Source organism: Vicugna pacos, chromosome 4 (assembly GCF_048564905.1).
Source record: "Vicugna pacos chromosome 4, VicPac4, whole genome shotgun sequence".
NCBI classification, from domain to species: domain Eukaryota; kingdom Metazoa; phylum Chordata; class Mammalia; order Artiodactyla; family Camelidae; genus Vicugna; species Vicugna pacos.
In genome coordinates this window covers 2890812-2918464 of record NC_132990.1, presented here as the reverse complement: position 1 = coordinate 2918464, position 27653 = coordinate 2890812, and the positions used below count along the sequence as shown (strand labels likewise).

The window sequence follows — 27653 nt, the reverse complement described above, 5'->3', positions numbered from 1 at the left end:
GAAATGTCTGTTCGAGTCCTTTCCTCATTTTGTATTTGGGTTGGTTGCTTTGAGTTGCTGAGCTGTAGAAGTTTTTTTATGTATTCTCGATATTAATCCCTTATCAGATATATGATTTTCAAATATATTCTCCCATTCCGTGGGTTATGTTTTCACTCTATTAATTGCTTGTGTCCTTTGATGCACACAAGGTTTCAATTTTGATGAAGCCCAATTTCTTTTGATGAAGCCCAATTTGTTTTCTTTTGTGGCCTGTGCATTTGATGTCATATCCAGGAGATCATTGCCGAATCCAGTGTCATGAAGTTTTCTCCCCTATGTTTTCATCTAAGAGTTTTATAGTTTTAGTTCTTAAGTTAAGGACTTCGATCCATTTTCATATTAATTTGAGAGACTGCTTCTCCATTTCTGCAAAAAGGGCTATTTGATTGGGATTGCACTGAATCTGTACATCACTTTGGGTAGTCATGACAACTTAACAACAGTAAATCTTCTGATCTATGAACATGGGATGTCTTTCCATTTATTTGTGTCTTTAATTGCTTTCAGGAACGTTTTATAGTTTTCTGTGTACAAATATTTTGTCTTCTTGGTTAGGTCTATTCCTAGGTATTTTATTTATTTGATGCTATTGTACGTGAAATTATGTCCCTAATTTTCTTTTCGGATTGTTCATTCTTAGTGTATGGAAACAAAACTGATTTTTGTGTGGAGTTTGCTAAATTTGCTTTTTAGTTCTAACAGTTATTTGTGAAATCTTTAGAATTCTTAAATCTTGATGACTTTACATGACACAAGATCATGTTATCTATGAAGAGAGACAATTCTTCCTTTCTAATTTGAATGCCTTTCATTTCTTTTTCTTCCCCAATTACTTTGGCTAGAGTTTCCAATAGTATGTTGAATAGGAGTGGTAAAAGTGGCCATCTTTCTCTTGTTCCTGATCTTAGGGAAAAAGCTTTTTTAAAGTCTTTCACCATTGAGTAGGATGCTTGGTTTGGGCTTTTCATATATGCCTTTTACTATATTGAAGAGGTTTCTATTCCTAGTTTTTTGTTTGTTTGTTTATCATGAAAGGGTGTTGAATTTTGTCAACTGCATTTTCTGCATCAGTTGAGATGATCATATTGGTTTTTTCCCCCCCTTCATTCTGTTAATGTGGTCTGTATTACATTGATTTTTTTTTATTGACTTTAAGGATGCTGAACTATCCTTGCATCCCAGGAATAAATTCCACTTGGTCAGGGTGTATGATCCTTTTAATATGCTGTTGAATCTGGTTTCCTAGTATTTTGTTGAGGATTTGGCATCAATGTGTATAGGGGAGATTGTTTTGTTGTTTTCTTTTCTTGTAGAGTCTTTGGCTGGCTTTTGTATCAGGGTAATACTGGCTTCATAGAAAGGATTAGGAAGTGTTCTCTTCAGTTTTGGGGAAGAGTTTAGGAAGGACTGGTGTTAATTCGTCTCACGTAGAGGTACTTACCAGTGAAGCTGGCTGGTCCTGGCTGTTCTTTGTTGGAAGGTTTTTGAGTACTGACTCAACCTCCTTAATGATTATAGATCAGTTGAGATGTTCTATTTCTTTATGATTCAGTTTTGGTAGGTTGTATGTTTCTAGGAATTTGTCCATTTAATCTAGGTTATCCAGTGTGTCGGCACATAACTAGTGCAGATGTTACAGCGGTGAGCAAGACAGACACCATTCCTACCCGCAAGGAACTCATATGCCAGAGCAAGAGACAGACAGTTAATAACTGTCGGGGGAGCGGGGTGAGATGTCAGAAGGGGAATACTGCTTCAGAGTTGTATGTGTGCTTCTGTAGCAGATGAATCCATCTGGTGAATGCAAAGGGAGTTCTAAGAGAGGGTCCTCTTGGGGTTCCTGGACCAAGCTGATCTGATCCAGAACCAACTGAAATGAACAGTGACCCCTGGGAATTTTAGAAGCTTTCTGGTTTTTTTCTGATAGGTATGAAAGTGTGCCCTTTCTTGTTGTCCATCTCTTGGATGGTGATATTTGGAAGCAGTTGAGTTTGTAGACAAAAGCCCCTCAGCTGGGGTTTATCCAAAGGGATGCTGTCAATAAAACACCAGAACAGGGGCAAACCAGGCTCTTCTGGTCAAACCGGGACCAGGGTGGCCCACCTATAGCCCACACTGGGGTGGGTCAGGTCTGCAGGGGGGGAACATGCACAAATGCCAGGAGAGGATGTGGCATGATGGGGTCTGGCTAGGTCCGCCATGGATGCCAAGACCTGCCAGGCACAGTGGGCTAAGTCCATCCAGGGCACCCACCCTGAAGCAGCTGAAGCTTTGCCAGGGTAATTCCCATCTGGCCCCCAGGCCATTCCTCAGACAGACTCCTTTCCTCTGCCTTTTCCTTCACAGAGCCTATTACCATTGCTGTTGCATTTTGACATGGATTTATTTTTCTCTTGTGTGCATTTTCACATGGCTGTCCGCACAGGTGAAAGGACGCAGCACGGAGAGCTCTGTATTCTGCTCTGGCTGTCTCCTCGGGAGTGAGCAGAACACCAGCCCCAGCAGACCCACAGTGAGGTGACCCACAGGTAGACAAAAGGACTGATGGAGATGCAGGAGTCTCTCTATGCAGTGGAGCTCCAAGACCTTTCATTCCGAATGCACGCGTTTGGGAGCACTTGTAGAGGACCCGTCATGGCCACTGGGTTAAATACCAGGTGAGAACAAGACCCTCAGCCTGAAATCAGCCCCCACCTGTCCCAGAGACAGGATCGTAGTCCTTGCCACCAGGCCGGTTCATTCCAGATGGAACCACTGGCATGCAGGCCACTTCCAGTCTCTGTTCTGGGTGCTAAGAAAAAAGAAACAATGCAACCAGAACTAAGTCAAAATAGCTAAGGTGGTGGTGGCCCCCCCCCCGCCCCGTGGTTTCAGAGACTCCTGCAGAGCACAATCTGCACTTACCAGAACGGCGGCTTGCAAGGTGTCTCAGCTTCCTGGGGCTGTCACATCAAGGCACCACGGACTAGGTGACTTAGGACCAAAGAAATGTGCTGTCTCAAGAAGTCAGAAGTCTGAAACCAAGGTGTCAGCAGGGCCATGCTCCCTCCGAAGGCCCTAGGAAGGGTCTGTTCCAGGCCTCTCTCCAGCTTCCGGTAGTTCCTTGGCTATGGTAAGCATCACTCCGGTCTTCACATGGCCATTTTCCTATCTGGGTATCTGTCCCTGTGTCCCTATTTCCCCTTTTTATAGGGACCACAGATTGGTTGGGTTAGGGCCCACCTCACCCCAGCATGACATCCTAACCTAACTAAATAGTTCTGCACCCACCCTATTTCCAAATAAGGTCCCACTCTGAGGGCCTGGGGTCAGGGACGGCAACATATGAATTTGAGGGGACACAATATAGTGCCTGCTTTGGCCCTGTCTGCTGGCCTTCCGATCACCTATGGCCTGAGCTGCGCTAGGGAAGCGAACATGGCAAGGAACAGAGGACAACCCTTGGCTCACGTAGTGGGGCAAAGGCAGGACTCTAGGCAAAGTGGCTTCTGCAAGGTTCAGTCTGCCAAGTGGGGATTAAGGAGAAAGGGGGCAATAAATCAGTCATTCTCGGGAAATTTGAAGGTAGAATAAGGTCACTGGAAGAGAGAGCTACTCTTGAGGACACAACATCAGGAAAGAACTGGCACCAGGTGTGGTGACAGGCTCCCTCTGGGGAGCGAGGAGGAGAGGGAGGGTGAGGAGGGAGGTGTCGGGAGCTTCCTTTGTCCTTGCAGGCGATTATATGGATGAGGGTACAAACAGTGAATTATTTCTTAATATTCTGGCTTTGGCCTGGGATTTTAGAATTATGAAAGAGCCAAGACGCTGGACATTCTCTGCCAATTGGAAAATGGTAAGCTGAGGGCACAGTAAACCTAAGAAGGGATCTATCACCCTTGCAGGCAATCAAAGCAATGGAGATGAAAACCAGAAACCCATCTTCCCTGCCACTTTTGGCAAAGAGTCAGGGTCTGGTCAGCACCTGGGACCAAGATAACCTTCCCTCACCTCCCACCTTGAGCTGTTCCTTCTCGTGAAATGCTAATCACCTATAGGGTGTTGCCTGCCTCCCAGTCAGCGGCCACCTGGAGACTGGTCACAGCCTCCGAAGGGCCAGCAGCATGCCCTCACCCTGCAGTGCTGGCTTTTCCCCTCACTTAGGTATCCTCTCCATCCACTGCTTCCTGGCCCGGGGCCTTAGCCTGACCCCAGTCTCCTCAGACCACCATCCTTCTCATCCCCTGTCCCAGAGGCCCTTCCTGTCAAGCACCCATCACCTCGTTTTATTGTCATCTTCTTGTTTCTAGTAGTCTTATTTGTACACACGTGTACTTCCCCCAGCCCACAACTGTAAATGCCGTGAAGGCAGGGCCCTTGCTGCCCTCTGAGCCTAGGGGCCTTGAGCAGTACCCGACACAGGTGCTCCATCAGCCCTGGAGGGGGCCCAAGTAAAGCCAGGTCCAGCCACACTGGACAAGCAGGTACATCATGGTGCAGCCACCCGCAGAGTTGTGGGACCTATGACAGAAAGTGGAATGGCAGAGAGGGATAGCCCTAAAATGATGCTAGGTGGGGTAAAAATGTTACAAAATAGGTTTGATGGCTTGATTATTTTCTGCAAAAAAGTTAAAAATTGCATAGAGAAAGGCAAGATAAAGACCAAATATTAACAACAGGTCTCCAGGAGGGTGATTTTTCTTTTCCTTTTCGTTTACCTGTATTTTTTAAAGTTACTACAATAAACATATTACTTTTGAAACAAGAAAAAAAAATCAGTAGAAGCTATTTTTTAAAAAGAAAAAGAAAAGAAGCCGACAGCCCGGGAGTGTGTGAGTTGTCCTAGGGGCCAGGCCGAGGTCAGAATTTGGTCCAGAACCTCAGCGCACCGCGCAAGGCTGCTGGCACCTTGCTATCCCGGAATGCCACTCGGACCGTCCTCTGAGAGCCTAGTGATGCGGGAGGGATGGCCAGCGTGTCCCCAAGCAAGCCTGGTGCCCTGGGCCTCCCTTTGCTTCCTGCCCAGGCCTGCGCCTCCGTCCCTCTTCCCTCTCTAAAACAGCAGGCTCTTCTCTAAGAGGGTGGACCTAACTCAGAGAGGGTAGAGAAATGGCGGGGTAGAAGAGGGGAGGGTTGCGGTTGTCATGGTGGGGAGGCACTGCTGGCATCTGAGGTTAGAAGCTGGTGGCACTGAGCACACAGCCCTCCTCGCAGACTATCTCACGGAGGAACCCTAACAGGAGTTTGCAATGGACGCTGGATTAAACGCGCTCCGGGCACAAACCAGGTGAGCCGTATGGCGAGTCTTCACTGGAACTGTGGTTTCTGTGAACTAGAAACACACCCTGCTCCCAATGCCTCCCACAGCGAGGGCAAGCAAGGGCTGGGGGCCACGGGGTCCCTTGGTACTGTGGCCCAGAACATGATATGAACGTACAGGAGCTCAAACCCACGTCCCTGAGGAACGGTGGGGCCAACAAGTGTCAGGAGAGGTCTGGGTGAGGTTCCCTATTTCCTCCAAGTTCAGAGCCACAGCCTGTAGGAGCAGAGGGCTAACCGCCCTTGGAGCCGCACAGCTGCCAGAACCAGAACTCTCAGGGCTTGCGTGGAACACACTGGCTCCGGACAGCGCCTGAGTGCTGGGCACTGGGGACCGTGGCCGGTCCCTCAGGGGCGCAGAGCTCCAGGTTAGAGGGTCGTGCGGTGCCGGAGCGCAGCCCAGAGCAGGCGGGGGTTTACTGCGGTCGGGCTCCAGGAAACTTGAACTTGAGCGCTGACCGTTTGGGGAAGCCCCGGCCCGCCCTGCCCGGCCCTCGCCGTCCCTGAGGATCTGGTCTGAGTTCTGCGCGCGGAATTCGGCTGCGGGCGCCATCGGTGTGAACCCCGAACCGGCCTCCGCCGACCTCCCGCGGCCGCCTCGGGCCTGGCCCCGGTAGCAGTGGCGCAGAGCCGCGGCGCCGCGCGGGCCTCACGGGCCTCGCGGGTGGGAGGGAAATGGTGCGCGCGCACCGTCCGCGCAGGGAGGGAGTGGGGCGGCCCTGCGCTCGGCCCCGCCCCGCCCACGCCCTACGCAAGGCCCCGCCCTGCTCCACGCAAGGCCGGAAGCGCGCATCCCGGGCGCGTCCGCCTCCGACCAGGAAGCGGGGCGGGCGGGGCCTCGCGGCGGCCCTCCCTCTCCGCCCCCGGGTTCCGAGCAGGCGGCCGGAGCGGCGGCCCGCAGACCTTGCCTGGGTGGTGCTGCGTCTTCGGGCCCTCTCCCCCATCCCGCCCACCCCGTGGCGGCCAGCACACAGCCCCACCCTCCGCTCCGACCGAAGACGCGGTTCCCGAGGAGCTGGGCGAGCCAGGCAAGGGGACCAACGGACCAAAGGGCTCCGCCAGGGCTCCGAGTGTGGGCTCCACGGCACGAACTCAAGATGCTGTCTCCCCCGCTCCCTAGCCTCCAATAAGTTAAAAATCTTCGGTGGTGAACTAGTGTCATCCAGATAGCATTGCGGTGAGCATTAAATGAGCTAAAACATCTAGAATAGCGCTTCTAAAAAAGCATGTCCTATTTTAGTATCATTACTGAAGGTTGCTATTAGAACACGAGAGATTTACAATGGAGACTTACAAAACAAAAACCAGTGAAATGTATTAAGTACTGAGCGTTCACCCCTGTCCTGTGCTAAGCACTCAGAACTCAACGACGTAAAAACATGGGGAAATGGGGGAGAAGAGACAAAACTGCCATACAAATTCTAAGTAATTTACTAGGGATAGATACTCAAGCATGACGGCCCACTTCCTGAGTGTGGGCTGCGTACGGTGACTTCGGAGGAGGGGCTGGAACTTTACAGAGAAGAGACCTGGCCAACACACAGCCGAATGATCAAGGCCGCCATCAGTGGTGATAAGGCGTGCTCATTTTACTGAGCCTAACCCGAGCCTACTCATGAAGAAAAAAAAAAAAAAAAATCGGGCATCACAATTAACACGCAGTCAAAAAAACATGTGACCAGCACTCAAGACTGTCACAAGGTCACCAAATACAACGAAAGTCTGAGCAACTGTCACGATGGGGAGCCTAAGGAGCCGTGACAACTAAATGTAATGGGGTAATCCTAGAACAAAAAAGGACATTAGGTGAAAACTAATGAATACAGTATGGATCTGGTTTTAAAAAATAAAAGTTATGTTTTGTCAAGATCAAGTGTATTTCATTCTTGGGCTTTTTTTTAATTAAGTTTCTATTTCTAAGACTGCTCTATCAGAGAATGTCTTTTTTTGTAACTATGAAACTCAAGACATCAGTATCAGCATAACTTGCACATTAGCCACGTATGTTCCTTTAGAGCTGGAACCTGGAATTACTTGCAAGGGGCAAAACATTTCTAAATTTTGGTTATTTGACCAAGCTCTTCAGCAGCTGTTTCAATTTGAATTAAATCTCGGTAAAATGTATGTTTTTACAAGGAATGTAAAAGCCACACCATCTTTATACTAAAAGAATAAAGATTTTTATTAAGCATTGTAAGTTGCATTCAATAGCCTTCAGATACACCACACCACAACCCATCTACAATCAGTCAAACCCAACAGCAGTTCATTCTTGCACAATCCATGAGTTAGGGCAAAACTCCCTTCAACTTACAGTAAGATCCTACTCAGGTCTTGCGGGCAGGGATTGGGGAATTACATCTCATTTCTGATCACTAATGTGTGATGAAGAGCATCAGGAGAATTATATGAAAACGAATAAGAAGTGATTCTGATTTCAAAGTACATTGTTTGGAAACATTAACAAAAACATCAAAATGATATAAGTATACCTGCTTCTACTAAATTCTTGATGGGAAAGTTCTCAAGAACAAGCAATTTGTTTCCTGCTACAGAAGGGGGGGTTGTTTTTTTTTTGTTTTTTTTAAAGATCAAAGGGATTTTTTTTTTGTTTTTCACAGAATTTCATATTTTGCTAATATGAAGGCATAAAACAGCAACAAAGAACAATAATGCATACAGCAGTGAATACACCAGGGTAATGTTGATATTCGAAACAGCTAGATAATTTGGGGGGGTTTTAGAATAAATGCAACAGAGGTCAATAATCACAAAATTTTAAGGTTAGAGCAAGATCAGTCAATGACTAAACAGAGTTAACATCTTTTATAGGACTATTACTGATTATTAGCATTTTTGTTTTGCAAATGGGCACATACTGGTAAGAATGGAAGAAAGGACAATAACATGCATAATATTAACTACACACTTTAAAAATTATGAACCATGCAGAAGTTTAGCTCAAGTAGTAGCACTAATGGTCTACGTCCGATTCAAAACCACATAGTTCATTGATCACAGATGCATGGTATTAAGTCACGAAAAGTTTCAGAACACATTGTGTTGATTTTGAAAGGTCATTTGCATCTTCTATGATTTCAACTTTATCTCCATTTAACTTGCTTGTAAAGTATGTATGATGTACTGTATATTTAAAATCAGCAGAACGGCAATATTACTCTATAATTTTTTTTAGTTTTGATAGTTGCACTTTTTTTTTAAACACAAAAAAAGAACCACATCAACAGTGATGAAGTTTAAGTAAGAAAGAAAAACTGTGGTTGTGCCTTATTTCTTTCATAATCATAAAATCAAAGCCTTAGACAAAGCTTTCTTGTGAACAGTAATGCAAAATCAAAGATAATGGCATACATATGGTGCCAAATGCTAAAAATGATATTTTAAGCTATATATACTTAAAGACTGCCAAAATTTGTTTTCTTTATAGTTCAAGAAACACAACTGTAGGCTTTTGTCATAACCAGTTTAAACTTTGTGTGTACTTCATTTTAAGTGTGGGAGTCAAATGCTCTTCATTTTCTTTCTTTCTTTGTTTTATTGTAGCATTTTGACTACAACTGGTTAAAACTAAAAATGTGTTGTTTAAATCTCTGATATCAAAGAGGGATCCGAATTTCCAAAGTCCTCATTTTTCACTTACGGAAAGGAAAAAATGTACATAACTGTAGGCTCTCTTTCTCTCCAGATATTCCTAAATCCTTACCCTTCCAGCATCCTTCACCCTCTATAAAAAATAAGTTTACTCTTCTTTCTTTAAGACAGCCGCCTCCAGAGCATCGGCCCTGCGGCAAGCACTGTCTGTACTTAGTGCATTTAAGTGAGGATTTGTATTGCACGTCTTAGAGTCATTGTTCAAGGCACTTTCCGAGTGGCTGGGGGCCCTGGCGTCGCCCGCGCTCCCGTTCATCTGGGGAGCCGGCTTCTCCTCAGCCACCGCTCCGTTTTCAGCCAGGGACCCGTCTGAAGACACGGCGGAGGACTTCGATTCCCCGGATCTTGACTTCAGTTCTTTGGCCACTTCTTCTGCCGAAGCAGCATAAGGAGGCTTGCCCTGTAAGAAAGGAAGGACAGGCAAGCGATAAGGCAGCTTTTGATTAACAGCGGGAGAGAGGGGACACCAGCTGGGGCCTGATGACACTCGCTGCAGATTCAAGAACAGAACACAGCGGGGGCGGGGCCGCGCCCCTGCCGCACGGACCCTCTGCTCTGCGCGTTCTCTTACATACCTACACGCGCTCTATACATTTGACCCTTGAACAACACGGATTTGAGCTGCACAAGTCCACTATTCTGGGGGCTTTTTTCAATAAATACGTACTATAGAATTACAGGATCCTCAGTTGGTTGAATCTGCGGATGCGGAACTGCAGACTCGCAGAAGGGCTGACTGCAAAGCTGTACGTGGATTTCTGACTGCGCAGAGGGCCGGCGCTGTCCGCGGGAGAGCTGTACCCTCTACCCCCGCAGTCTGTGCATGTTCTATTATCTACAGTCTCTCTGCATCCTGTTCTATCCCCTGTCCACCCTACAGTCACACCCAGAGTGGGGCTGGAGGTACCCATCACCCTCGCTTTAGATGCACCCTCTTGTACCCCAGGGGTTCGTGTTCCTCATCCAGGCTCAGTGTCCCACAGTATCTTCTCATTTTGGTTTTTACTCCTACAGTTCAGAAACACTCATCTTTTCGAGAAGTCAATACTACTATCATCCTCTTGGAACCTTGAACAAAATAATTAATACAAAAATATAGCAGGGCCAAGAAGGGGAGAAAAAGCAATCATGAAGATTTCAAGCACATGCTTCCCAACCTTAAAGCCCTCACTCCCTCAGGGGAAAGGCCACTTACTAAACACACACCTGCAGCAGTGCTGCCAGTGGTGACGCAGTGGTTCCCCCGCGGGCGCCTGCTGCAGGCAACGTGTGCGGCAGCCTGTTTATCCTGGAACCGCGGGATAGTTACTCCCTAGGTAGCAATATGAGGGGTGTGCGTGAAGGATGCAGGAAGACTACGAAGGAAAGCCAGCCTGTACCTGTTTGGAGACAGACATTCCCTCTCTCTACAGCCACCTCTTCCCACAAGCCTGGGCCGCCGGGAGGAGCCCCCATCACCAGAGGCACCACCAGCACAGGGCAGCACGGCCTCCTCCACCCCGCTGACACATCCCCTCAGAACTGGTCCCACCAGGATGGCAACAACAGAGGCCAGAAGGTCAGAAATGCTCAGGAAACAAGCAGCCCTTTGACACCTGTCTTTCTCAACGTGCCAGGACACTCATTCACTTAAAAACAAGTACCAGAAAGTACTAAGGTGAAACTACACATTAAGCCATTATAAGAAAATAAAGGATGGAACAATGTCCCTAAGGACAATGAAATATGTCAGAAAGGCATGTCCACAGAAGACCAAGACTGCTTGCTCTGATCTCAAAACAGGCTGTGACAGGACAGGATGAGGAAGAGCAGCACAGACTACACCAGGGAATGCTAGAAAGTGAGGTGGAAAACTTAGGGAAGAATTTAAAAGAAACAGAAAAAAATAATTCCCAAAATGAACACTAAACTAGAAGAAATACAACACCAAATAAACATCATAAAACTTGAAGAAGGTAAAAGAAAAAACATTTTTTAAATCAGAGACAAAAAAAAAAAGGGAAATGCAAATCAAAACCACAATGAGATACCACTTCACACCCCCTAGGAGGGATAAACTCAATATAACACGCGTAGACAAGGATGCGGAGAATTGGAACCCTAACATTGCTGGTCAAAATGGAAAATGGTGCAGCCACCACGGAAAAGTTTGGTGGTTCAAATGCTTAAACACAGAATTACCATTTGAGCCAGAAATTCACTCCTTCCTATATACCCAGGAGAACTGAAAATGTGTCACAAAACTTGTCCACAATGACTATAGTTAACAGTACTCTATTGTGTATTTGAGAGTTGCTAAGAGAGTGTATCTTAAAAGTTCTTGGGGGGAGGGTATAGCTCAAACAGTAGAGCACACGCTTAGCATGCACAAGGTCCTGGGTTCAATCCCCAGTACCTCTTCCAAAAATAAATACATAAATAAGTAAATGTAATTACCTCCCCCTCAAAAATTTAAAAAAAAAACTTAGAAAAAAAGGTTCTCATCACAAGAAAAAAACGTAGTTATGTGTGGTGATGGATGTGAATTAGACTTACTGTGGTGATCATTTCACAATAAATGCAAATATTGAATCATTATGCTATACACATAAAACTAACGTAATGTTATATGTCAATTGTATCTCGATAAAGCTGGGGGGAAAACCAGACTTGGACATGTATGTTCACAGCAGCAGTATTCATGATAGCCAAAAAATGGAAACAATCTAAATGTCCATCAGCTGATGAACAAGTAAAGAAAATGTGGTGTATCCATCCAGCGGAGCATCACTCAGCAATAAGAAAGAATGACAACCTAGTATATGTCACAACACGTGCATTTACGTGAAATGTACAGAGGACACGTCCAGACAGAAAGCGGATCCGTCAGGGACTCGGGGGGTGGGGTGTGTGGCTGCTCATGAGAGTAAGGAGTTTCTCTGGGGGTAATGAATGTTCTAGAAGTAGTGGTGACTGCTGTATGGCCTTGAGAACAGACTTGACTGCACACTTTAAACAGGCGAACTGCACAGTACATGAGTTACAGCTCAAAGAAGAAGGGAAGAGACAAGAAGGAATGGAGAGCATACAAACACGGAGGGACGGAACCAGAAGGGCTAGCACAACAGCCACACCAGAGACGAAAACAGAGCAAAGAAAAGGCTGAAATGAAAAGCCAGTGACTCAAGAAAATTTCCAATGTAAAACGAGACTTGAAATCGCATTTGGAAAGAAGGCATCATATACCAAGTATGTTGACCAGGAATGACCAGCAGCTCGGCGCGTCACTGAACTTTGATGGAAACACACACACAGTTTAGGCATTTAGGCCCAAACAGCAAATGACTTCAAAGGGAAAGACAATTCAATTATTATCATTCTTTGACGGCAAAGCTTTATGACAGAAGAAATCGCATAACACGTGTACGTTACTCGAGAAGGAGATGTGAACCGACATTTGCAATTACTAGGAAAATAAACTGTTTTCAAATTGAATGCTGTTTCCTTTCCCTAAGTCCTCCCCGAGGAACCCATTAAAGAAGGAGCCTCAGAGGGACGAAGTGGACCAGCAGACTCCAGGCTGGTGGGCCACGGGGCAGTCATCCACAGGCCCGGGACAAACACGGCTGAGCGTGTACCTCGGACAATGCCAACAATAAAAGCAGAGCTTTTTTTTTTTAACGTGACAATGGTGGGGGAAAGATGGGGGACATACGCCAACATTTTCTGTTACCTGTTCCCCGTGATTGTGCTGATGGCAGTAGTATTAGCTATTCCTAGCGGACTGTGTACGCAATGTGAGAGGATGTAAATGATGAGTTAGGGGACGTTCCGATTGGACCATCATCTGGGTTCCTGGGAACCAAGGTTCGAAGGATGGAAGAAAGGACATACTGATGTAAACATAAAAGTCAAGTTCAAGTCCTGAAGTCCTAAATTTCAATTGGAGGAGTCTATATGAACTCCTACGGTATTTAATTAGGGGAGGAAAAAGGCGGCAGACTGCATGCGTGTGTCTGTATGTGCCAAGCACACGTGAGTGAGCACGTGCACACTTTGCCCCTCTAGCTCTGTTCACAGGAAAAAGAAGTGGTGATTTGGCATGCAAGAAAGGACGTACACATGTAACAGAGGAGAGGCTAAAGGGAAGCCTTAGAGTCCTCAGTTTGAATTGGAAACATCAGTGTGAATTCATGAGAATTGTTTCTTTAAAAAATGCAATAAAAAGCATATAGGTTGTGTGTATAACGAAAAAGGACTCTGTGTGTCTATGTACACAGAACACTAGGAATAGTGACTGACCCCGTGGAAGCCAGAGTCTGTAAGTGCCCCTTCTCTGGTCCTGAAACGCCGTTTCCCACTAAAGAAACCAAGAAACTAGAAAAAACGGCTGTCACAGGTCTGCTGGACTGGGCAATGCACCGGACAGGAAGCTACTGAAGATCAGAGGTCACAGTACAGGGCCCAGTGGCCAAGGACGGGCAAGGGGAGCTACAAAGCCATGTGCTGACCTCGCTTTCCTGTAAGGGTTGTGATATTTGGGCACCAAAAGCGATAGAAAGAATCTTTTTATAAAACACCCCAATAAATAAAGAAAAAGAAATGATGGAATGAGAGGATCTTTACTTTGCAACCCACAGTCGATGAATGGATCTACTCACTGAGGCATCAGCAGGTCCTAACATGTAAAAATAGGGAAGCAGATACGAAAGCACACAGCTCCACTACATCCTGTCTCAGGGACAAACCCGATTCCAAGGCAGCATCCAGATCCAGCCACCAGTGTGCAAGAGAGACAAGGTCAGAGCCACACGGAGAAGAGCGCCATGAGTGTGCGCCTGGCAAAAGCCAGAAGCCTGCAGGTGAAACAGCCTGGGTTGTCCTTCACCAGATAAAGTGAAGGTAAAGGAAGGGAGGGAGGGAAACCTGCAGAGACACTCAGAAGACATAGCAAAGAAAAAGAAAATGAACAAAACTCAACCACGCTGTCTAGGAATGCACACATGAGAGATAAAACCAGAAAGAGACAAAGGAGAAATAACAGAGATGAGTGTAAAACTCCAGGGTGGTGGTTATTTCTGTGAAACTGGAAGACAGGAGGTTGGTATTGGGATCCGGCCCACGAGGGGCTCTTGGTACGGCTGAGAAAATATAAACCATCACATGGGTGATGGCTACATGGCTTTCTGCCTTTTAACTCATTAAGCTACACATTTTGTGTGTGTGGTTTTGGGTATCTAGGTTTTATATTAAAATAAAAGTGCTTAAGCAATGTGGGGACACATATTCCCCACCACCAGCTCAAGAAAAGGCCCCTGCATCCACCAGGGATGACCATAATGTACAACCTGGGACACTTTTACAGAACGAGCTCTGGGCTGGAGAACCAGTAAGAACGGAGTTCTCCTCCCTCTTGTAAACCTGTCAAGGGACTGAGAGTGTCAATGGCTCACAAGGACGTCTCTGTGAAGGCTGAGGAAGGTCAGGGTGGGGCCCCAAGGGGAGCCAGAATGAGCGGAGTACCTCCTCCTTGCCGGATGCTGGTTCCTGGGCCCGCTCTCAGGGACGGGACTGCCTCTGCGCTTGACTCATTTGAGGTATTTCATCAATACAGAAGCTACCAAGATGCTAAGATCACCTGGTAAAGGCAGAAATTTTATTTCCTCTTGGCCAATTAACCTTCCAAATGTGGGTTATTAATAAATGAGTCACAAGAGTGTACTCCTCTTAATGTTTACGTGGATAGTATGGGGGAAGAAACTGTTTGCACTTTGATTAAATATCATAACTCAAGTGAGACAACACAATACGGTGTTAGGACTGATCGGTATTTTTAAAAGCTCGTTCTCAAGAAGTTCACCAGGATCCAGGTCCTAAAATGGAACATCCAAAGCAGAAGAAAGCTCTGGCTACTTCATGAAGACAGGCACGTGACTTTATTTTCTCATGGGCTGATCCTTTCAGGGAAGACCTAGTCAAGATGGCCCAGGAGGAAGAGAAAAAGATGCACTGCCCCTGTTTGTAAATTTTCTTTTTCAATCCTACATGCAATTTACCTAAATCATGCTTTGTAATACAAACAGCAGGAAGAGTTCTGGAATATTCTCAGCTAACGTCCTACACACAGCACGTGGACGTGAGATCGAGCTCTCGTCACCACAAGCAACACTCTAATGATCTGGGTTGGAGGGAGCGTACATTTGGTAAACACCACGTGCCACTGCTGTGCTGGGTGCTCAACCCGACAGCCCTCCTGTCTGGACACTGGCCCCAGAGCACCGGCCTGGGCAGACCAGCACTCGGGAGTGAGGTGGCACTCAACGCTACATCGTGTCATTACCTGAATCGCACCCTGGTTTTTATAGCCTCTGCCGTAGTACCTTCCACCTCTTCCAAATGTTCTGATCACTGGCGTGGAAATAACCCCTCTTGGGCGCCTAAATGCATAAAAGAGGACAAAAGCAGACAGACTTGAATTTGTTACAAACAACATTTAAAAGAGTATCAGATGGATTTAAAGGTGTCTAATCTGTGCTATAGAAGGCAGACTTTATTAAATCATGGTCATACCAAAGATTGACTTCAAGTAATCAGTCTTATTTTTTGGGGGGATGGGGATCCCTATATCTAGTGGGTTCAATTTGAAAAATAATACACTTCAAAAATGTTCCTTTTTTTAAACATTAAAAGAATGGTTAATTGAATCATTTGTGGATAATTCTTTAATAATGGTTTAAATAATCACATAACGCTATATGTAATGGAACCCTGTAACCTACTAAGAATAGTGTTAAAGAGGAATGTATTTAATGACATAAAAATGTCCCTAGTAAACTCATGATTAAAATAACAAGAAAGGCCTTTTTTTTTTTTTCTTAAAAAAATACAAATTTGCTTTCATTGTTCAAACTTACCCTCTTGCTGGTCCTCCGACAGAAACTACCTGCAGGGGGAAAGGCCCCCGGCCCCCCCGGCCCCGTCTGCTCCCAGCCCAGTGGCCGACCACGGTGCCAGCTATTTCTAGCTTCCCTCCCTGAGAAGGTATAGGTTGGATCCCTGCACAAAAATAGATGAAGAAAAAAAATCTTTACAATCACAGAATTAAGCATAGCGAACAGAAATAAGCAAGCTATTTCTTTTCAAATGTGGTTTCTATTATTTCCTCTGAAGCCCCTTTCTCTTGCTTTGTGAAGACTTCTTGTTTGTTATGTAAACTGTCTGCATACACACGATTGGATTTTAATGGTTTTAAGCTGTTCTTAAAAATACAGCTGAAAGTAAGAGGTGTTGACTATTCAAAGAACCCACGAGAACTAAAACAGGTTACAACCGCAAAATTGAGTGTGGCTTTTAGGTGGAAATACAGCCGAAGTACTGGGTGCTTATGGCACCAGCATGGAAACCTACAAACTCTGAATGTTCTTCTCTTCGGGTAATTATTTCCAAGCTTACTACCTCAACCAAACACTGCAGAAATGAATCAGTCAATCTAGTCTGTTACTTCTTATTGTGTTATGAAATGAAAATTTCCTTAGGCAGGGTCACAAATATCCACTGTGCTCACTAACTTCTATTAATTGCTGGTACCCTGCATAAGGTCTTCTGACTTCCCTAAGAAAAATTTCTCAGAACTTCTGATAAAAACAAAATAGAACAGAACCTCAAGCATCTTATTTTCTGGCAGATGGAATGGACAATAAACTCTCTATCATCTTGACGTTAGCCGTGGTGATTAACAGCCAGACAGCGCTGTCCAACAAAATCTACAACAAGCCTTACGTTTCCTAGTAGCCACATTAAAAAAGTACAAAGAAACATGTGAAATAAGCATTAATAATACGTATTTTATTTAACCCAGTATATCCAAAATAATGCTAATTTCAACAATGTAATCAATGCAAAAACTATGAATGAGACAGTCTGCACTCTTCTTTCTGTATTAAGTCAGCTCAGCTCGGATGAGCCACAGGTTCAAGTGCTCCAGAGCCACATGTGGCCAGTGGCTACTATACTGGACAGCGCAGATCTGAGTTCCAGATACAATCTGGAGGTTCCTCTTGTCATTTCAGACTAAAAAACCCACTCTGACCCCACAATGTCCACAGTCCTGACTCCCCGACCCCTGCCCCCGCCACCGCAGTATTTTATCCCAACTACAGGCCAGCGTGAGTTTCCAGGCAAGGGTTGCAAGAAGCTGAAATCGACTGTGAAGCAGAGGGCACACGTTCCTGCGCGCTGCGCCAGGCGCAGGAACAGAAGGGAGAGCGCCCCGGGCAGCCGGGAGAGCTAGGGGCAGGCGGGACGGGCGTGCGAGTCCAGGAGGAGAGGAGGGACGGCTCCTGCAGCTCACTCATCTGCCAGTCTGACTGCTACAAAACACGTCTCTCGGTGGCTTCTGTAAGTACCCAAGTAGCTGAGCTGGAAAAATATTCCTGGTCAAGAAAGAGAGGCGTGCCTATCCTAAAAGTTCTTCCAAAAATGTACCTGAATAACCCTGTAATTCAGACTTGATGACCAGGTTGAGATTTGCAGGCCCCACACATGGATTTAATGACAAAGCCACAAGTCACGGGCTTCAAGTACAGCAAAATCACAAGACAGTATTTCAAAACTAAACGTTAAGACTTCTTTTATCTCCCTCGCAAGCCTAGTACAAATGAGAAGAGAAGCAATGGAAATTTAAAACAGACTACATATACATCTGATGTTGGATACGTCTTTAAAGCTGTGACAAACTTTTCTATGCCAGGAACTCTGCGTTGGCCTTAGAATCTTCCATACGAGCATCATCCCCTTTACCTGCCAGGGGCTTGTTAGAGAATACGGAAGGAAAGGGACGACACTGAGTGTTCCTGGGCGGCCTGCTCTGTCGCAGGAGGCAGTGGTCAGGAGGCAGTGGTCAGGGGGCCGGGTGCAGAGAAGAAGGGCTGTGTGCAGACATGCACCAGCCCCGCCGAGAGGCAGGGGCGGGCCACAGCAAAGCTGCTGGGAAGGCCTGGGGGCAGGCAGAGCCGGGAGGAGACCTAGCAGAAAGGATGTGGCGCTGGGGTGACGACAGACGGGGAGAAGAGGCGGGAGGAGGGGAAGCTGCTGGCGGACAGAAGCTCCAGGAGGAGGTGTGGCATAATTACCGCCCTGCGACTTGCTAGTCCTGCTGCTGTCACTGCCTGAGAAGGCTCCGCAGTGTCCTGCCGCCGTCGCCACACGGAAGGCACGGTAAGCGCCTGTCGCTACAGTGTCCCCATAGGGGCCTCCAAAGCCACAGACTCCTGTGGGACCCGAGCGGAGAGAGACGGGAGAAGCCGTGAGGAACCGGGTTCAGGGAGAGCCACCAGTGGGCTTGTGGGCAGAGCAACCCCCGTGTCCCTCCACCGCTGGTCTTACACCGCCAGTCACCGGGGAGGGGACTCCCAGCCCCTGCTGTCACCAGCGATACTGAAACGTCGCCCTGCCCGCTCTTGGAGGAGCCTCCTGAGACCAGATACTATTGCCAGAGGCTCTGCCACAGGCCTCGGGGGGGGGGCCTTAGTGCAGGAGAGCTCCGCAGGCTGCACACAGGAGAGGATCTCAAATCGCAAATGCGAGCAGGATTTCAGCCATACTGACCAATTTTAAAATCCTGTTTCTGCAACAACTTCTGCAGCTTCCTCTCCCTTTCCCATAATCTCTTCTAGGATCAAGTTTGCTCCTTTCTCACATAAGAGCTGTCGGTGCAAACTTCAGAACTAAGCCTGACAATCAATAACCTGGTCTCAACACGGCAAGACATGGCCCGCCAAGAAGGCCTGCCTGCTGGTCACACGCCTGCCTCCCCACACCGGCGCGTCCCGACATGCAGTGGGGGGCACGCTCACCTGCAAAGCCCCGCCCTCGGCCCTGAGCTGGAGGGATGGGCCCGAAGTGCCGGGGGTACACAGAGGCAGGGTAGAAAGGCAGCGCCGCCGGCGGTGGGAAGGGGAGCGGGTGGCTCTGCCGGGAGAAGTTCAGCCCTTCCAGGATGCTCTGCCGCATCTTCTCTACCTTGGCAGCTTGCTCGGCCTGCAAGGCAAGGACTGGCATGTGACAACTTGACTCACTAGATTTCCACTGAATTGGAATGAACAAGAAATAAGTATGACACACAGGTCACTGTGCCAGGCCTGTTTATTCTCCCGCAGATAAAACAGTCAAACTGCTCAACAACACTTGTTTACAGCATGCAAACGTGCAAACAAAAACTAACAGGTGCCTCTCCATCTCATAATCTTAAATCTTGTAAATCAAAAAGAATTTAAATTCCTACTTTCTCAGTATATCTTCAGGTGAGAGCTATTTATTATGAAAGTTACTAACCGAAAATGAACTTGGTTCTCAAAATCAATGTCTAAATCCAGACAGGTCACATTCAGTCTTCCTTCCACCCGTGGACCACAGGGAAGATGATGTCTAGTTCACATCTTTAAAATTTACTTTCCTATCAATTTAATTTTAGGTCAGAAATTTACTGTATTTTATAGAGAAGGAACTGAGGCACAGAGTGATCGATGCTGCTTAAGGGAAGCGTGGGGCTCTCTGAGACAGGACGGGACAAGAGCCCTGCTGAGCTGTCTGTGGGGCGACCTGCACAATGTGGACAATACAGCTTGTGTGTGTCCAACTCCACTGTGAAGTAACATCAGAAACGTTCAACCAGAGTGTCTTCTGTTAATAAACACATACTTAATACATACACCAACAACCCATCTTTAATCAGAGAAATTAAAAATCCATTTACTCTGTAAATCTGTCTTCAGACTGAGCTTGACTTAAGCAGCATGTGGGAAAATGCATGTTTTATAGTCTAAGATTTAAAAGCTTGAAGCACATGTGAGCATCTTTCATGCAATGGGACAAGATAACCTGATAATCTACTTCACTTTATTTTTAAATTAAGGTTTTAAAAGTACAGCCAATCTTCATCATTCAGGAGTTTCACATTTGCAGAATCACCCACTTGCTAAAATTTATTTATAACCTCCAAAATCAACATTCATGGCATTTTCATAGTCATTTGAAGACATGCGCTGAGTGGGATAAAGTTTGAGTTGGGATCTGAGGTTGCAGGATGCACAGCATGGCCTTCGTGTTTCAGCTTTTATACTGTAAACAGGTGTCCTGTTCATTGTGTTCCTAGTGTCACGGTTTCCGTGTTTTTGTGAGTGACTTGTGTGAAATGTCCCCAAGCACAGTGCTGAGTTCTGGCTTGTGTTCCCAAGTGCTGGGCTGTAAGGTATCTCATGGAGAAAACATAATGTGCTAGTTAAACGAGCTTTGCTCAGGCTGAGTTACAGACCTGCCGGCCGTAAGTGCAATATGAGTGAATTAACACTATATCTATGCATTAAGAAGTCTTTAAACAGAAACACATTAAGGAAGGTTATGTGCTGACTGGTTGATGAAGATGTTGTGACGGGAGGCTCGCAGGAACCTAAGCCTGTACTTCCCCTAAGAGCAAAGGTTCAGTATTTGCTAATTCAGTGTTCAAGGCATAGTTATAGAATATAATTACTGTGAATGAGAAGCAAGTGTCTATCCTGAGCGCGGCTCATGTGGGCACTTAACTGACACCTGGTTACACAATGGGCTGAGCCTAACCTACATCAGAGTGCTGTCTCACAGGCTCGTTACAAATTCGGTCGGAAAGGTGACAGATTAGCCAGTGAGCACGTTATTTCATTCCAGCCGGAAGTCACCACCCGCTCCTCCCTGGCCCGCCCACCCTCTTCCCTGCAACTGACCTGACCATCACAGAGGTCGATGAGTGGGGTCTTTTCCCGGCTTGCTTTGAGGAGTTTGGACTGGAAGAGCTTTCCATCAAAATACATCCAAGGACAGCAGTGTTCCCAGGGCACTGGCTGGCCACACGCGTCGTTTGCAAACAAGGCCATGTCCACGCCACTCATGAAGAGAGCTGACAGCTGAATGCCTCGGGGGTCGAGGTTCTCAATCTTTAAACGGAAAAGAGTGATTTCTATGGAGTAAGAGTACCACCGTATCTAACTCTTGCAATGTCTGACTACAGCTCTCCACAGTTATCGAGGACACCCCTCAACCAAACGGCCCCCTAAGCAGTCCTGTCCCTACTTCACAGTGACTCAGCACTGACCTGTCCAAACAGAAAGACCTTTTAAGTTATTTAACAAATTTAAATTTAAGAGACTGTTTTATAAACATACTGAAATACTTCAATTCGGAATTTATAAAGAGTTACATAAGTGTAAAGTAATACTGTATTTAAGGTGGACAGTTGACAAAGTACCAAATTATTAAGTTTCCTTAGCAGTTAAGCCCACAATTCATTTATGAAATAAAATTTTCCATTTCAGATTCTAAACACTGGCAATACATCAACAGAAATGTTGTACAAAGGAATATTCTATTCAGGTTCTGCATTTTTTCAGGTAGTTATCTTAAAAAATGACTTGGTGTAAGTTCATTCTAAAGCATAATACTTTACGTTTACAGCATTTTATATGCTAATGTTTTAGATAGCAACTTATTAATGAGACTGTCAAAATGTTTTAGGAGAAATGGATAGCTCATAAATGAAAGAACACAACAGCAAAAACACTGTATCTGAACCATGCACACTATCAGCATCTACAGGCTTGCATCTCTGGCGTCTTCTCACTCACACATTAGTGCCGTGAGCCTCCCTGGGCACACACAGCCCTCGCGTCTAGCATCTGATGCAGCGGATAAGAAACACTGCCAAATACAGTCAACTCTTGATTATCTGTGAAGGACCTAGTTTGTGGATTATCCAGGACTGAGTCTTAACTGTCCTGGTTTCTGTCTTCCCATCTTGCACGCTCATTTTCAAAGGCGCTGGCATCCCAAGAATGCAGTCTTTACAGGTACCAACCTGAGTCGTGCCTAATGGTGGCAGGTAAACTGGCCTTTCATTAAAGAGAAAAAAGACAATTTCTGTGCCCAATGTTAATGAATTTGTGATTATCTGACGTTTTGTGCCGTCAGTGTCAACACTCCCCGTTATCAGCCAACACTGTTTTTCAACTTTTTTTTTAAAAAGTTGAAGTCAATGCAGTGAAGAACTTAACCTGTAGAAGTCTGTCCACCCTTCCGAGCCCACCCTCCCGGCTCCTGCTTCTCCAATGGAGCGTCCGAAAGCAGAACTAAATATGCTCAGTCGAGGGCAGGTAGGGATGGGGTGATGGAATTAGATGCAGTTTTGTATTTCTAAGCAGAAAGTGGAAAAAGAGAGGGTCAAAACGGAAAAAAAAAATCACCTAACTTACTTAGCGCCTCACTGGCCCTGCCTTTCTGTGCACTGCAGAAAGGAAGTGGAAGTCCCTTCTCCGCTGAGAGTCTTGAGGCAGAAAGAGGGAGGGGAACCTCCCGGAACACTGGCGCTGTGGGGAGGCGGCACCGCAGTGATGCCAGCCTGAGCCTGGGGGCTGCCTGCGCAGATACCCCTCCCCTGGCCCTCTGCAGGGACAATGGCAGCCAGGCCTCTACTGCGCTCTCTGCACCAGCCCCCAGCCTCCCAGGCCAGAGGACGGGGGACCTGGGCAAGGCTGAGGGCAAGGCAGTGATGGCACTGATGCTGCCCTCAGGATGCTTTGTAACAAAGTGCCAGCAGCACGCTCCTGGGGAAGTCCGTACTGCTGTCATTTCTTAGTCCCCGGTGGTGTTGGTCACAGCCACGCCCAGCCCTTATTTCACCAATACAGCTCAAAACCAATGTGGGCAGTTGGCCGCATGAGTGCTGAGGTTAAGAAACGAGCCAGTGTGTGGGGCCCAGGAGCACCCCAGTTAGAACAAGTGACCCTCTAGTGAGCTGATGGGAGGAACGGACGAGTCTACGGTTCCCACACACATACATATTTATTTTAAATGGCCTCATCATTAGCTGAAGAACTGTGTATGGGTTTAAAAAACGATTTTCAAGTCAATTAGTTTTAGAAATGACAACTATCATTGATTTAATGGAGAAAAATTCTTCAAATCAAAGCTGGCTAAATAATATGAATGAAATCTCAACTGCTGTGTGGATTTCACTTCATTTGAAAAATGTTTTAAGTACTTTACATGGTGTTTTATATTTCTTTCCCTAAATGTGAATTATAAATATAAATGGCTGCAATATTCCTATTCCAACCTCATCCTCTTATACCAAGTGAGATAAAATATTTGCCTTTATTCAAAGTTCCTCAACTAGAGAAACGGTGACAAAATTTTCTGCCCTTACAGGAAATAAAAATATGGAATGTATCTCTGGCCAATGCGCTCAAGAACCAAATTCCAGTGAGGTCACTCTGTCCAACTTCTAATTACTGGGCAACAGACTCTTTACTTTGACTTGTCGTATTTACCTATATGCACAATAATTCCTACAGGTATCACAGACATGCTGCAATCCCTAATACTGCCTTTAAAGCTCTTCATTTTCTATCTTTTATACTCTGCACTTGGCATGTGAAACTGTTAAAAGAATCTGAGGCAATTTCAGGGATGTCAGGAGCAAGGGAGAAAGAAACTGGACAAATATTAAAACTGTACAAAGGCCCTTCTCCTCATCCTTTACCAGCCCTCCTCCAAGCACAGTGTCACTGCTGATTTTCCCTCAGTCATTTCATTTGTGCTGGTGACCTACGAGAAGGGTCTGAAAAATATACCAGGGAAAAAGTGAGGGCGGTCACTCAGTGTCACAGGTCCTCAAAGAGCCACACAGAATGCTCGACTGTTCAGGGTTGTGGCAGGCAGACAGAGAATGTACAGGATGAAACTCTTGCAAACTCGTTTAAAACAATGGTTTTAACATCTTTCCCCAGCAAACCTCCAGTCAGAATAGCTAACAAGAGGTCAAACTGCCAAAATTATTTTCTTTCTCTTCTCTTTATTCTCAAAGCGCATAATGGACAAAAATGGGAGGAGGAAAACAGGATCTGGGCAATCCACAAACTGGACAGTGGCCCCTAAAACAACAGCAAAAATCAAGAGTTGACTATATCCTAAACAGGGAAATGGTGTTTTGTAGGAAAGCACTGTCACTGCTTTTGAAATATCAAAACAACTTTAATGGTTAAATGAAAAAGCAATGTCGAAATTTACTTTTCTATCACTGAATTTGGGGACCCTCAGCTCTGCGTTGGGATTTGTGTAGCAATGAAATAATGATTATTCCTGTCAGTTCTCAATCTGACAGCTGAGAGGCTCTTTAATCTTAAAAAAAAACAAACCGACTACCTTCCCCCCACACCCACAGCGAATATGCTATTAGCTCCCCTTCCGGCTTGTTCAGAATTTATGGTGCTTGCGAATGAAGCACTGACGGTGCAGGCTGCCCTTGGTGGAGGGAATGCAGACCCCCCGACCAGCAAGACCCACAGGGACCGTGGTGGGCCTGAAGTAACTGCACATAAAATGGGTCCTTCTCAACGCCTGGCTTTAGATGAAGAAAAAGGAGAAAAATCATGAAAGCACTAAGACCTCAAAAGAACCAAAATGAAAGCTTAGAGTGTGACTGTCTTTCAAAAGCTATATCCTATGTGTTGATCCAAAAATGAAAAGGATATGGGAGAAGATGAACTTGGAGTAAAAGCAACTTGATGGTGAATAAGGCTTGGTGGGCATACCTGATACCTGGCGGTCTGATTTTCAGAACTGGGATGTCAATACTGATGTAATAATCTAAATAAGAGAAACAGGAAGTAGAGGTAGAGGGATGGCACCACACTCTGGTCAAAGTATTCACAACACCCCTAAGCACAGTTGCTGCTGAAGACGGTGGTGATGGCACCACGCTCTAGGACACAGGGAGGGAGGGCCTGCACTCAGTACCAGCCTCTCGGGGGACACCCAGCCAAACGTTCTAGAACGAAAACTTAAATTCAAAACCATTTAAAATAACCACAGTTTCTGTCTAACAAACAGAAAAGCTTAATCTACAATGTAAAGAACACAGTTTGAGGTGGACTCTCCTAAGTTCTGTTGTCTTTAGTTTAGCTTCTTTCGAAGTCATCAGAAACCTAAGGTGACCACGAATGACATGGGCTCCACGCAGCTAAGGGTTACTCAACACTGAAAAACTGAATTTAACTCAATCATTTAGGGGAAATCAGAGATTTATTCAGCCCCAACTGCAGAATACTGAAAATCTCTCAAATGAGCCTAAAACTCTTCTGCGGGGAAAGAACGCCTTCATAAAGAATGGCCAAAAGATCTAAAAGTGAAGGCGAGTTTGTCAAAAGAGATTACTTGATTACAAATCAAATTTTGTAAAAAAAAAAACAAACTAACAAAAAAAAAACAAACCAATGGCAAAGAAAAAACCCAAAACCCTGTACAATAAAAAGAAAAAGCAGATCCACTCATTTAGCTAACTCTGGAAAGTCTTGAACTTTCTAAAATTTAGTGTCGCAATCAGGAAGCAAGTACAGCCATGTGGACACAGTGACTAATAAAAGTGCACTGAAAAGATAAGCACACCAAAAAATCAGGTGACAACATGGAGAAAATTAATATTGTCAAAACAATTAAAGAACAAAAAGAACACTAGAAGGGAAAATTAAAAGAAATACGATGTTAAAGGCTGACTAAAAGGGCACAGGGATGATGACATAACATTGTTCTTCAAGTGGTTTTTTTTAAAAGGGATTTATAATACCAGGAGGGCAAAGGTGTTTTGTTTTTGTTTTTGTTTTTGTTTTTTTAAAGAAAACGAATGTTGTAATTAGGAACAACAGAACGAAATAAGAAAAAGAATCCTGGCCAGATGTTAGTCAATTCTTAGGACCAAGCCCTCCCAGGGTTTGGGATCCCATCTGAAATAAAAGGCAAGTTTATTTCCTGATACGAAAAACAAGAATAAACACCCACTGGCAAACAAGGGAAAATCTTATCCAACAAAAGTAGGCTTGACTGTTTTCATAACTGGGAAGGAAATCCCTTTTGCCCTGAAGGCTCTCAAGTTCACCTCATTAGTACTACGAGTTTAGTGCACTGAGTGACTGCTTAGTGAGGTTAGCTGTGTCTCCAAGAACTCCAAAACAAGGCTTCCCAAGACACGACTTCCCAAGACAAGGAATGAGGCTTGCGAATTACCTTGAGCTCCTGCAGCTGATCAGGCTCATAGAGTTTGGGGGACAACGCCTGAGCCAGGAAGGCATCCAGCTCCTGCCGACGCAGTATCCGTGCTCCAGGCCACTGCACCATATACCTGCAGGGGGTGGACAGAGAGGGTCTAGCGTCAGGATGCGGCCGTCACCAGTCAGGCGCACAACCTGGTGCTCCGGTGCTAAGTTCGCTCAGGACGACACAAGCTAAGGAGGCCTATATGGATTTCTCACCCAGTTTTTCTATCTTCACTGGATGTTGCCAATTACAAGTACAAACCTCATCATCTGGACTCATCAGAATGATTTCAGAGGAATGAAAAATAGCACGCTAAGTCTGTACATACTGTAAGCCAGCTGGTAAGTGATTTTTGATATAACTTTACTCTTCTGAAGTGTTTAAACCCTGAAAATGTATTTTAAGCACCAGTGTATAAGATTTATCTATTTGAATTCAAGACAGGATACCTGGGAGGCAGGCCTTAAGTCCAAACAAGAAAGATTAATCTCCCGATGAAGAGTGAGTGTGCGAACCGTCTGCACAGAAGGGGCCCTGGCGGTGGCAGGGGAGTGCCCCGGGATGGAGAGGGAAGGGACAGCAGGGACAATGCCTTAAGCTTCAGCCTTCAGAACTGGCACAATCCCTGGGGACACACAGACTTTCTGGGGCCACCCTGGTATGGACAGCTGTAGGGAAATCCATTTCTAATTCTTCAACTTCCATTTGTACTATCTGCCTGCGGACCGTCAGGTGTCCGCATTCCCTCTTCTCTACAAATCCTTTCCCCTGTACTCACCTTGCCGGACAGCACTGCTCCAGTGACAATCTCCAGGATGCTAAGCCAAAGCTCAACTCCAAGGAGTATTTGGGTATGAGAGAGTGAAAGGCTAACCACTAAGAACCTGTCTCACCGCATGGCCAGTGGTTCCCGGTTCTCTGCATTCAGCAAACCTGACCTAGCCAAGTTGCCAACTGATCATCATAAATAACTGCTGGCTTAAAAGGAGTCCGGAGAACCATGACATGCCTGACGAAGCTCTTTCCAGGCCTGTCTGCCGAGGAAGTTATCTCAGCGCTTAAAATTTAAGTTAACAAAACTCAGGATCAGAGTCAGTGTTGAGCCCTCTCTCCCTCTCTCATTTCTGTAACAATTAATATTCATCCACAGGAACATAAACTAATAGGTAAAGGAGGTTCCACCCAGCTGATTCAGAGAAGTATTTTCAATAAAAACCCCAGTATAAAAATCAAAGTGCTCACTGGGTGCCAGGCGCTGCTCTGAGCATTTACCACACATTAACATCTCGAGTGGCCACAGCAACTCTGAGGCCGGGACCACTACTGCCCCATTCTAGAGATGGGGAAGTGAAGGCACGGAGCTTATTTACTTCATGGTAAAGCTGTACACTGAAAGTTGAAAGGAAATGCAATTTCAAAGTAAACAAACAGTGGATGTTAAATCTCCACGGTATTTAGATATAATCAGAAATATGTAAAAGAGTGATGCAAACGTTTTATTTCATTAAATTGTCAATGTCTGTGATGACAAAAAAAAAAAATAGCAC

The 27653-nt window shown here is 45.7% G+C and overlaps 1 protein-coding gene across 1 annotated transcript in view; it reads right to left on the bottom strand.

Annotated features, from left to right (window-relative positions):
- Positions 1–7497: 7497 nt before the first annotated feature.
- The window catches only part of FAM120A (family with sequence similarity 120 member A), a 98540-nt gene continuing 78384 nt past the window's right edge, over positions 7498–27653 (bottom strand). The window contains exons 12-18 of the mRNA XM_072959123.1: positions 26077–26191; positions 20748–20957; positions 18846–19029; positions 18123–18260; positions 15906–16047; positions 15332–15428; positions 7498–9412 (exon numbers count right to left, since the gene is read on the bottom strand). Of these exons, the coding sequence (XP_072815224.1) occupies positions 9101–9412; positions 15332–15428; positions 15906–16047; positions 18123–18260; positions 18846–19029; positions 20748–20957; positions 26077–26191 (1198 nt within the window). The 3' untranslated portion in view covers positions 7498–9100. The remainder of the gene's footprint in view (positions 9413–15331; positions 15429–15905; positions 16048–18122; positions 18261–18845; positions 19030–20747; positions 20958–26076; positions 26192–27653) is intronic.